The 12163-nt window shown below is 46.0% G+C and overlaps 1 protein-coding gene across 1 annotated transcript in view; it reads right to left on the minus strand.

Annotated features, from left to right (window-relative positions):
- The window catches only part of elp3 (elongator acetyltransferase complex subunit 3), a 49325-nt gene that overhangs the window by 6326 nt on the left and 30836 nt on the right, over positions 1-12163 (minus strand). The window contains exons 10-13 of the mRNA XM_030129390.1: positions 3376-3569; positions 1883-1973; positions 270-335; positions 1-123 (exon numbers count right to left, since the gene is read on the minus strand). The exon at positions 1-123 is cut by the window's left edge and continues 105 nt beyond it. Coding sequence (XP_029985250.1) covers positions 1-123; positions 270-335; positions 1883-1973; positions 3376-3569 — 474 coding nt within the window. The remainder of the gene's footprint in view (positions 124-269; positions 336-1882; positions 1974-3375; positions 3570-12163) is intronic.

The following is a 12163-nucleotide window of genomic DNA, read 5'->3' on the forward strand; positions in this document are numbered from 1 at the left end:
GGACTGGGCGGAGCATCGGCGCAGACGCAGCAGACCAATCAGAATGTCCCGTTCGGGGTCCTCGTAGGACAGGAAGGTCTCCCAGCCCCCGTTGGACACGTAGTCCCTCCGGACCAGCTCCACCTACAGGGACGGGGGGTCAATGAGAGACCGTATGGACCAGGACTAGGACGATGTCTACTCTACCGGGGTCCGGACCGGGGACATGGACAAGTCCAGACGGTCCAGGTCCAGGTGGTCTGGTCCAGGTCCAGGTGGTCTGGACTTACCTGGTAGGGTCGGACCTTGTGGTGGATCTCCTGAATGCCCACTTCTCTGGTTCTGACGTCCCGACACTGAAACACAAACACATAGAAAGAGTCAGATGGTTCTGGTGGACTGGGCCAGAACTGGACCGCTGCCATGACAACCACTTGGACACACTGAACCCTCATTTAAATACAGCCCACCGTCTCCATGACAACCACTTGGACACACCGAACCCTCATTTAAATACAGCCCACCGTCTCCATGACGACCACTAGGACACACTGAAGCCTCCTTTAAACATGGCATCTCCTCCTCTGTGTCCTGGGGTCGTTAGTGCAGATAGTGCGGGGGGGATTGGACCCTCAGCTCAGACTCACAGGACGCTCTTTAGCACAGTGGTGGTTCTGGATCAGGGTTCTGGATCCTGTGTGTCCTGTGGTGGTTCTGTTGGACCCTGTGGTTCTGTTGGACCCTGTGTGTCCTGTGGTGGTTCTGTTGGACCCTGTGTGTCCTGTGGTGGTTCTGTTGGACCCTGTGGTTCTGTTGGACCCTGTGTGTCCTGTGGTGGTTCTGTTGGACCCTGTGGTTCTGCTGGACCCTGTGTGTCCTGTGGTGGTTCTGTTGGACCCTGTGGTTCTGTTGGACCCTGTGGGTGTTTTCCTGGGTAGCCCCCTCCCTTTCTATTTTATGCATATGTGGACATGTGTGGGTGTGGACCTGTGGGGGTGTGAGTGTGGGTGGGGGGTGTCCCCATTCTGTGCTCCATCAGTTTTCAGTCCCTCTTCTATCACTGAACTCTATCAAAAACTCTACTGGGACAGTCAGCACCCCCACCCCCACAAGATGGGTTTGGATCACAGTCCAGTTCAACAGGACACTAAGAGAAAGGAGCTGACGGGGGTTTGGGGGGGTCTCACCTCAGTTTGGGGGGTGTCTCACCTCAGTTTAGGGGGGAGGGGGTCTCACTTCAGTTTAGGGGGTGTCTCACCTCAGTTTAGGGGTGTGTGTGTCTCACCTCAGTTTAGGGGGGAGGGGGTCTCACTTCAGTTTGGGGGGGGGTGTCTCACCTCAGTTTGGGGGGTGTCTCACCTCACTTTAGGGGGTGTCTCACCTCACTTTAGGGGGGAGGGGGTCTCACTTCAGTTTAGGGGGTGTCTCACCTCAGTCTGGGGGGTGTCTGACCTCAGTTTGGGGGGTGTCTCACCTCAGTTTAGGGGTGTGTGTGTCTCACCTCAGTTTGGGGGGTGTCTCACCTCAGTTTAGGGGGGAGGGGGTCTCACTTCAGTTTGGGGGGGGGTGTCTCACCTCAGTTTGGGGGGTGTCTCACCTCACTTTAGGGGGTGTCTCACCTCACTTTAGGGGGGAGGGGGTCTCACTTCAGTTTAGGGGGTGTCTCACCTCAGTCTGGGGGGTGTCTGACCTCAGTTTGGGGGGGGTCTCACCTCAGTTTAGGGGTGTGTGTGTCTCACCTCAGTTTGGGGGGTGTCTCACCTCAGTTTAGGGGGGAGGGGGTCTCACTTCAGTTTAGGGGGTGTCTCACCTCAGTCTGGGGGGTGTCTCACCTCACTTTAGGGGGTGTCTCACCTCAGTTTAGGGGGGAGGGTGTCTCACCTCACTTTAGGGGGTGTCTCACCTCAGTGCCCATGTCCTTCATTCGGGCCAAGGCCAACTCCCTCAGGTTCCCATGTTCAACTCCAGAACTGACCAGAGGCATAGGGATGTCCCTGAGAGAGAGAGAGAGAGAGGGGGAGAGAAAGAGAAAGAGGGAGAGAGAGGGAGGGAGAGAGAGAGAGAGGGAGGGAGAGAAAGAGAAAGAGAGAGACAGAGAGAGACAGAGGCGAGAAGAGAGATCAGTCTGTGGTCATGGTCATCCCTCTCTTCTCCACATGGTTCTGACCGTTTATTCTACAGTTCCATAAATGTTCTAGTTCAGTTTTCTGTGCATCAGTTCCATCCACCTGTCTCCCCCTTCTCCCCCTCTACCCCAGTCTCTCTCTCTTTTCTCCTCCTCTACTCTGTCTTTAACCCCAGCTGGTCCTGTCACTCGTCCGTCCTCCAGGTTTCTGCACTTACAGGTACTCTGTCCTTCCTCTCTCTCCTCTCACTAGTGTTCGTTGGTTTCTGTAAACTGTCTTCAGTCTGGTTTAGACCAACTCTAGATGTACAGTGTCATGAGAGAACTTTTGTTATAATTTGGCGCTATAGAAATAAAATTTGATTTGATTATTATGGATCTTGTAAACAGTCTGATCCAATCTGTTTGATCTGATAACAGCACTAATCTGATTATATTCAATCAGATTAGTGCTGGTCCCAGTGGTCCCCCTGGTCCCCAGTTCTGGAACCTCAGCAGAGGTGATACCAAAAAACTAGTACCAGGTACCAGATTCCAAAAAACTAGTACCAGGTACCGGATTCCAAAAAACTAGTACCAGGTACCAGATTCAAAAAAACTAGTACCAGGTACCAGATACCAAAAAACTAGTACCAGGTACCGGATTCATAAAAACTAGTACCAGGTACCAGATTCAAAAAAACTAGTACCAGGTACCAGATACCAAAAAACTAGTACCAGGTACCGGATTCCAAAAAACTAGTACCAGGTACCAGATTCAAAAAAACTAGTACCAGGTACCAGATACCAAAAAACTAGTACCAGGTACAGGAGTCATAAAAACTAGTACCAGGTACCAGATACCAAAAACTAGTACCAGGTATCAGATTCATAAAAACTAGTACCAGGTACCAGATACCAAAAAAACTAGTACCATGTACCAGATACCAAAAAACTAGTACCAGGTACCAGATTCATAAAAACTAGTACCAGGTACCAGATACCAAAAAACTAGTACCAGGTACTGGATTCTAAGAAACTAGTACCAGGTACCAGATTCCAAAAAACTAGTACCAGGTATCAGATTAATAAAAACTAATACCAGGTACCAGATACCAAAAACTAGTACCAGGTATCAGATTCATAAAAACTAGTACCAGGTACCAGATACCAAAAAACTAGTACCAGTTACCAGAGTCCAGGTCCTTTTTCATAATGGAAACACAAAAAGGCCAAGCTGAGTCGAGTCAGTACCATGTAGTGGAAACGCAGCATTAGTCTTCCTGTCTCACCTCTGGACTCTGTAGACCCGGGTCCATGGGGGCACCAGGGCCAGGATCCGTGCCACCAGGTCCACCAGGGTGCTGGGGCTGTAGCTCTTGTATCGTCCGGTCTTCCAGAGCTCGTACAGACCGGTGCCTCGGATCACCAGGGTCGGGTACAGCTTCAGACCGTCTGGACGGAACGCCGGGTTCTCAAAGAACTCCTGGAACAAACAAACAAACAAACAAACAAACAGAGTGAAGATGAAAAACACAAAACTGATGATCCAGGAGCCTGTGTGTGAACGCCGGGTTCTCAAAGAACTCCTGGAACAAACAAACAAACAAACAAACAAACAAACAAACAGAGTGAAGATGAAAAACACAAAACTGATGATCCAGGAGCCTGTGTGTGAACGCCGGGTTCTCAAAGAACTCCTGGAACAAACAAACAAACAAACAAACAGAGTGAAGATGAAAAACACAAAACTGATGATCCAGGAGCCTGTGTGTGAACGCCGGGTTCTCAAAGAACTCCTGGAACAAACAAACAAACAAACAAACAAACTAACTAACAGAGTGAAGATGAAAAACACAAAACTGATGATCCAGGAGCCTGTGTGTGAACACCGGGTTCTCAAAGAACTCCTGGAACAAACAAACAAACAAACAAACAAACAGACAAACAAACAAACAAACAGAGTGAAGATGAAAAACACAAAACTGATGATCCAGAAGCCTATGTGTGAACGCCGGGTTCTCAAAGAACTCCTGGAACAAACAAACAAACAAACAAACAAACAGAGTGAAGATGAAAAACACAAAACTGATGATCCAGGAGCCTATGTGTGAACGCCGGGTTCTCAAAGAACTCCTGGAACAAACACAGAGCAAAGATAAAAAACAGATCTGATGACACAGCCGCATGTCTGTCACAGCTGCAAAGGTAATGGGATTCACACCGACAACCTCTGAGTGTGACCAGGAAAAGTGCAGATGTAAGGAGGAAAAATAAATACTGTGAGTCAGAGAAAATAAGGAGGGGGAAAACGACAGAAGCAGATGAATGTACGGCTCTGCACTGAAAACCACAGTGTGAATAAACGGCTACAGCTGCAGCTCAAACACAAACTACAGAAAACTAGCGGAAAGTAGGCGGAGCTTACTAATAGCCCCACCCTGCCCCTCCTCCTCACTGACACCCAGGGCTTAATGTGGACGTTTAATTAAAGATAAGGGTTGACTAGATTAAACTAAAGGACTGTTCTGTTTGGGGAGTTCAGTCCAAACAACACGACCACTGTTCAGCCCAAATGTTAACGGTCAGTCTGGTCACACACCGTCTGAACAACCTAGTGTTTTACAACAGTTTGGGAAAAAAACTGTTACAATTTTAAAAAATGTGTACAAGAAATCCAAAAATTGAGAAATGGGTCTGTAGAAGCCAATAATGTAATAACAGTCAATAAAGTAATAAATTTGCCATTTTTAAAAAGTAACAGGCCTATAATGTAACAAAAGTCCTGAACCGATAATGTAATAACTTTTGGCCAATAATGTATAAATTATTGGATGGTTATTACGATATTTTCCTGGTAAAAAAAAAAAAAAAGCAAATGTAATAACTGAGCCAATAACGTAATAAGTTATAAGTAATTACATTATCAGTTCAGGACTTTTATTACATTATTGGCCTATTACATTTTAAAAATAGCAAATTTATTACGTTATCAGTCATTATTACATTATCGGCCGTTATTATGTTATTGGCTTCTACAGGGTCTGACAAAAATGTCAGATGGATGGAATTCCTGGTATTAGTAAATAAAGACTAGTATATACATACATACATACATTTATTTATTTTATTTTTTTTCCCATCAGATCCTAAACTTGCTGCTGTTCCTCAGTCAGCTGCTGCACCTGCTGGATGGACTCCAGTCCTTACAAGTAAAATCCTCTGATTCCAGAATCCAGTGACTTCATCTTTTGTCTCAGTGTGTATCAGAATGTTTCTATCATCTGTCACTGTGGTCATGGCTCAGAACCACAGGACGATATGCCCCCCCCCCCCCATGTCCCTGACTAAAGCTGAAGAGGGGGGGGGTCCAATCAAACCCATCCCCATAGACTGATACAGAGACAGGAGTCTGGAAACCAGGACCAGGACTCTCCACCTGCTCTGGTCCATTACAGCCTGTGTGTGTGTGTGGGTGAACAGGAACCTGTGACTGATGGACCCCCCCCAACCCCCCCTCTGGGACACAGAGCATCTGTAAAGCACAGATAAGTGTGAGGGGGTCTGAGAGCAGGAGGACGTTCTAATGGAATTTCATTATCAGGACAACGGTGACGGACACAGAGGAGGGAAAGTTCTGCTGCAGCCGAGTCTGATCCAAGAGCTGACGGAGGGCTGAGGGGACGGATGAGGACAGAACCCAGGAATTAAATACAGAAAAAAAACAACAAGTCCAGACCGATCAGGACAGAACCCAGGAATTAAATACAGAAAAAAAAAACACTGGTAGTCAAGTCCAGACAGATCAAGACAGCACAGAGGAATTAACCCTTTCATGTATGAATTATGAGAACCGTAGTCAAGATTTTTTTTCTTGAGTGATTTTATTCCCCTTTAGGCATAAAAATTACATACCAACTGGAACTTTTTATATGAAACTATTTTTCATGGAGTTACGAAAATGTCCACTCAGCTGGACACCATGTGTTTAATTTATGAAGCAAAGAAGCATGTATTTAAAATGCAAAAACAAAGCGATAAACTGTGTGAAAAGTATGAAATAAAAACATTTTTATTGCAGCTAATCTGATGTTTTCTCACATTTTATCATATTCTAATACTAGTTATTACTCACTTCATGGAGATAATATACAAAAAAACATTTTTAATTTAAGAAAACTGTTAATTACAGTCTAATAACATTTAGCAATTGATTTCCACTCACACCTGTCAGTGCAGATCAGGTTTATCTAGAACAGCACAGTTACAGTACTGGTCTGAATGTCAGTGGATTATTATGGGATGGTGCATTAGTGTCCACTGTGTTGGCTGGTCTGGAACTAAAACAACCAAACCCATGAATATACAATAGAACAGCTGGAGAAGAACTGTCCACTGGACTGACCACTGGAGTGACCACTGTGCATGAAAGGGTTAAAGACAGAAAAAAAACAAGTCCAGATGGATCAGGACAGAACCAAGGAATTAAATACAGAAAAAACAAACACGTCCAGACCGACAGGCTTAAGCAGACACCATGAAATCCCCCATTTCCACAGAGGTTCAGTTCTGTAGAAGCAGACGTCTGTTTACTGATGTGTTCATCCTTTTACTGATATTTTCATCATGTTTACAGCATTTCCTTCTCATTCAGACCCTTTCAGTTACAGGACAAATGGAATCTACTGAACAAACGCAGTATGTGCTGATATTTGATCTAGAATTTAACCCAAATATTCCTCCGACATTTCAATTGATTCCACAAATATGCTTTTGAAATCTGTCACAAATCTGAATTCCCCTCAGAGGATTAAAGCCTGTTTGACGGAGCTGGGTTTGTAATCAGACAGACTTTGATTTGACTCACATGAGCTATTTTTAAAACCACTGCGAGTCTGAATATGAAGAAGAAGGAGAAGAAGAAGAAGAAGAAGAAGAAGAAGAAGAAGAAGAAGAAGAAAAGAAGAAGAAGAAGAAGAAGAAGAACAACAACAACAACAACAACAACAACAACAACAGAAGGATCCATGCCCAACAGTTCCAGTAGTTCCTGTTCTACTCTAACCTGAGTTCTGCTCCTCTACAGCAGCTAGGGCTGTTAGAAAAGATCACTTCTGCAATATATCACAATATTTCATTACACAATACTGTATGGATATCAAAAAGTACAATATTAAAAAGTATTGTATGGGTATTTTTAGGTATTTATTCAAATGCAGATATGGTGGAGGTTCATGTTTGGTTTTTGTTTTTTACAGTGTAGTTGAACCTGTCTTTGTGGTACTTACCTGATCATTACCAAATGATCTATTAAACAATATTTTTTTTTTTTGTTTGGTGTTCCTCAGGGGGGGCGTCGTGTACACATTGTATTCACACTACTTTTACTTTATGGAATATGGTCTAATAAATCGGACATGTTCTAGTGCATTTACCTTCTTTATTGTCATAGAAGTGCCTGATTCATAAAACCTCTGAACATGTATGAACATCATAAGTGAGAAGTGACATCCTATAAATAGTGAATGTTCCACTAATGGAAGGCTGTGATTGGTCGGTCCAGCTGTCATCTCCCTTCATGGACAGATTCCATCCATCACATGAGAATGCAGCCGAACCCACAGTTGTGTTTTTTACCGTTTAAAAAAAAACACATCCGTTGCCTTTGCTGAATGTGTTTCAGAGCCAGGGTTCTGCTAGCATCACTGAACGTCAGGGCCCCCGACACTGTCCCTGGGGGGCCCCGACACTGTCCCTGGGAGGCCCCGACACTGTCCCTGGGAGGCCCCGACACTGTCCCTGGGGGGCCCCGACACTGTCCCTGGGGGGCCCCGACACTGTCCCTGGGAGGCCCCGACACTGTCCCTGGGGGGCCCCGACACTGTCCCTGGGAGGCCCCGACACTGTCCCTGGGGGGCCCCGACACTGTCCCTGGGGGGCTCCGATACTGTCCCTGGGGGGCCCCGACACTGTGTGTGTACACAGTGGTGTTTTTTGTGTGTATTGTGTGTGTGTACAGTGGTGTTTGTGTGTATTGTGTGTGTGTACAGTGGTGTTTGTGTGTATTGTGTGTGTGTGTACAGTGGTGTTTTGTGTGTATTGTGTGTGTGTACAGTGGTGTTTGTGTGTGTGTACAGTGGTGTTTTTGTGTGTATTGTGTGTGTGTGTACAGTTGTGTTTGTGTGTATTGTGTGTGTGTGTGTACAGTGGTGTTTTTGTGTGTATTGTGTGTGTGTACAGTGGTGTTTGTGTGTATTGTGTGTGTGTGTACAGTGGTGTTTGTGTGTGTGTACAGTGGTGTTTTTGTGTGTATTGTGTGTGTGTGTACAGTTGTGTTTGTGTGTATTGTGTGTGTGTACAGTTGTGTTTGTGTGTATTGTGTGTGTGTGTACAGTGGTGTTTTTGTGTGTATTGTGTGTGTGTACAGTGGTGTTTGTGTGTATTGTGTGTGTGTGTACAGTGGTGTTTGTGTGTATTGTGTGTGTGTCCAGTGGTGTTTTTGTGTGTATTGTGTGTGTGTCCAGTGGTGTTTTTGTGTGTATTGTGTGTGTGTACAGTGGTGTTTGTGTGTATTGTGTGTGTGTCCAGTGGTGTTTGTGTGTATTGTGTGTGTGTCCAGTGTATTGTGTGTGTGTCCAGTGGTGTTTGTGTGTATTGTGTGTGTGTCCAGTGGTGTTTGTGTGTATTGTGTGTGTGTGTCCAGTGGTGTTTGTGTGTATTGTGTGTGTGTACAGTGGTGTTTGTGTGTGTATTGTGTGTGTGTACAGTGGTGTTTGTGTGTATTGTGTGTGTGTCCAGTGGTGTTTGTGTGTATTGTGTGTGTGTCCAGTGGTGTTTGTGTGTATTGTGTGTGTGTACAGTGGTGTTTGTGTGTATTGTGTGTGTGTCCAGTGGTGTTTGTGTGTATTGTGTGTGTGTGTCCAGTGGTGTTTGTGTGTATTGTGTGTGTGTACAGTGGTGTTTGTGTGTATTGTGTGTGTGTACAGTGGTGTTTGTGTGTGTATTGTGTGTGTGTACAGTGGTGTTTGTGTGTATTGTGTGTGTGTCCAGTGGTGTTTGTGTGTATTGTGTGTGTGTACAGTGGTGTTTGTGTGTATTGTGTGTGTGTCCAGTGGTGTTTGTGTGTATTGTGTGTGTGTGTCCAGTGGTGTTTGTGTGTATTGTGTGTGTGTACAGTGGTGTTTGTGTGTATTGTGTGTGTGTACAGTGGTGTTTGTGTGTGTATTGTGTGTGTGTACAGTGGTGTTTGTGTGTATTGTGTGTGTGTCCAGTGGTGTTTGTGTGTATTGTGTGTGTGTCCAGTGGTGTTTGTGTGTATTGTGTGTGTGTCCAGTGGTGTTTGTGTGTATTGTGTGTGTGTCCAGTGGTGTTTGTGTGTATTGTGTGTGTGTCCAGCTGTAGTTGTGCAGATGGATCACAGGTTTAACAGAAAAACCAGACGTCCTAAACTTCAGTCCCCACTTTTCCTGCAGACTTCAGTGTAAAACTGAACACACAAACACAACATGTGTGACTTCTGTTCTGTGTTCCACCACATTAACACCATTATACATTCAAATGAAGGACAAAAGACTGCTAGCTCGATGCTAACATAAATGGGAAAATCCATAGACATGCTAACGATTAGCATCTTCAGATGGACTTCAGATTTCCAACGTCTTTTAATCTAAGAACAACAGTTTCCATCACAGACAGGTGTGACTGTTCATTAACACAACAGCTGAACATCAAACACTCACACACAAACGTTCTTTGTGTCCACACAAACACAATGACACACACGTGTCTGCTACTTCCTTCCATGTCTGAACTGACTACGGTAACACCCAAAGGACAAAACACACACCACTGACACTGATTACACCACCACAGGACCCCCTGTGACTGCTGAAACAACACAACAACACTGTGTGTGTGTGTAGTGTGTGATTGTCCAGCGTAATGAGAACCAGATTTGAATGTGAATAAATCTATTCCTTTGTCTTGACTCAAAGCGCTGCAGACAGGAAATGTCAACAATAGAAGCCACACCCCTTTGTGTGCCTTGGTATTGTCTGACCCCGCCCACCAACATCACTTGCCTTATGCTCATTGGCTGACAATGAGACTTCAATCAATTTATCTGATTTAAATGGACCGATCACCAGTGGAAAATTAGATCTAAACTTTAGCCTGTGTGTGTGTGTGTGTGTATGTGTGTGTGTGTGTGTGTGTGTGTGTGTGTGTGTGTGTGTGTGGTGTGAGTGCTGCTCCCATTATCACTAATTTCGTGCTAGTGAATATTTTTCTACGATCATGTCTGCGTCGAAGCGCGGGAGCAATGACAAACGAAGGGGAATATCACATCATTTATTGGCTTCATTCCACAAAATCTGCCCCTCAAAATGCAGGAAACAGTGTTTCAGAGAGTTAGACATTTACAAATTTTCTGGGGGAGGACGCCCCCAGACCCCCTACAAAACTCGCGGTGCACCACGTACGTGGTGCCCCTACGCTATGAAAACATCCTAGTGAGAACTCTGAGAGAGGAACTGTTGGTGCAGACCAGTGATGCAGACAGAACAGTGAAACTCCTGCACATGCTCAGTTCAGACCAGTGTGATGCAGACAGAACAGTGAAACTCCTGCACATGCTCAGTTCAGACCAGTGTGATGCAGACAGAACAGTGAAACTCCTGCACATGCTCAGTTCAGACCAGTGTGATGCAGACAGAACAGTGAAACTCCTGCACATGCTCAGTTCAGACCAGTGTGATGCAGACAGAACAGTGAAACTCCTGCACATGCTCAGTTCAGACCAGTGTGATGCAGACAGAACAGTGAAACTCCTGCACATGCTCAGTTCAGACCCAGCAGTGACGACGGTTCCAGCTTCACCGCATATTTGTGCCCCCTCGCCAAAAAGGAATTATGTCACGGAAGATTAGATATGATGAGGAAGAGCAAAGGGGAGTCACATCATCTAGAAGTGTCACAGTGATAAGAGAGAGAGGGGGAGGAGGGGATGGAGGACAGAGACGAGAGAGAGAGAGAGAGAGAAGTAGAGAGGGAGAGGGAGAGGGAGAGAGACAGAGAGAGAGGGGCTGAAACGGTACAGGAGGAAGAGACGAAAAAAAACAGACAAAACAAAAAGAAGGGAAGACAGAACACAGGTGTCAAACGTGGTCCAGGGGTCCAAACCGGACCACCAAAGGGTCCAAAACCACCCCCACTAAGGGTCCAAAACTGGACCATCACAGGGTCAAAACCGGCCCACCAAAGGGTCCAAAACCAGCCCACCAAAGGGTCCAAAACCACCCCCCCTAAGGGTCCAAAACTGGACCTCACAGGGTCAAAACCGGCCCACCAAAGGGTCCAAAACCAGCCCACCAAAGGGTCCAAAACCACCCCCCCTAAGGGTCCAAAACTGGACCATCACAGGGTCAAAACCGGCCCACCAAAGGGTCCAAAACCAGCCCACCAAAGGATCCAAAACCGGCCCACCAAAGGGTCCAAAACCAGCCCACCAAAGGATCCAAAACCAGCCCACCACAGGGTCCAAAACCAGCCCACCACAGGGTCCAAAACCAGCCCACCAAAGGATCCAAAACCAGCCCACCACAGGGTCCAAAACCAGCCCACCAAAGGATCCAAAACCGGCCCATCAAAGGATCCAAAACCAGCCCACCAAAGGGTCCAAAACCGGCCCACCAAAGGATCCAAAACCGGCTCATCAAAGGGTCCAAAACCGGCCCACCAAAGGATCCAAAACCGGCCCACCAAAGGATCCAAAACCGGCCCATCAAACGGTCCAAAACCGGCCCACCAACGGATCCAAAACCAGCCCACCACAGGGTCCAAAACCAGCCCACCACAGGGTCCAAAACCGGCCCACCAAAGGATCCAAAACCGGCCCATCAAAGGGTCCAAAACCGGCCCCATTAACAAAAAAATGGCCTTTTTTAACAGTATCATGCTATGTGGTGACATCATGTGGTGATCGTCGTATTATATGTCCATGTTCTTGCCCACACACAGGCCTAAACCTGAGACAGGATGAAACTGCAGTGAAGAAAGGAGACACAAATACAGTGTTAGAGA

The sequence above is a fragment of the Sphaeramia orbicularis genome, unplaced genomic scaffold, assembly GCF_902148855.1.
Source record: "Sphaeramia orbicularis unplaced genomic scaffold, fSphaOr1.1, whole genome shotgun sequence".
In the NCBI taxonomy this organism is placed as follows: domain Eukaryota; kingdom Metazoa; phylum Chordata; class Actinopteri; order Kurtiformes; family Apogonidae; genus Sphaeramia; species Sphaeramia orbicularis.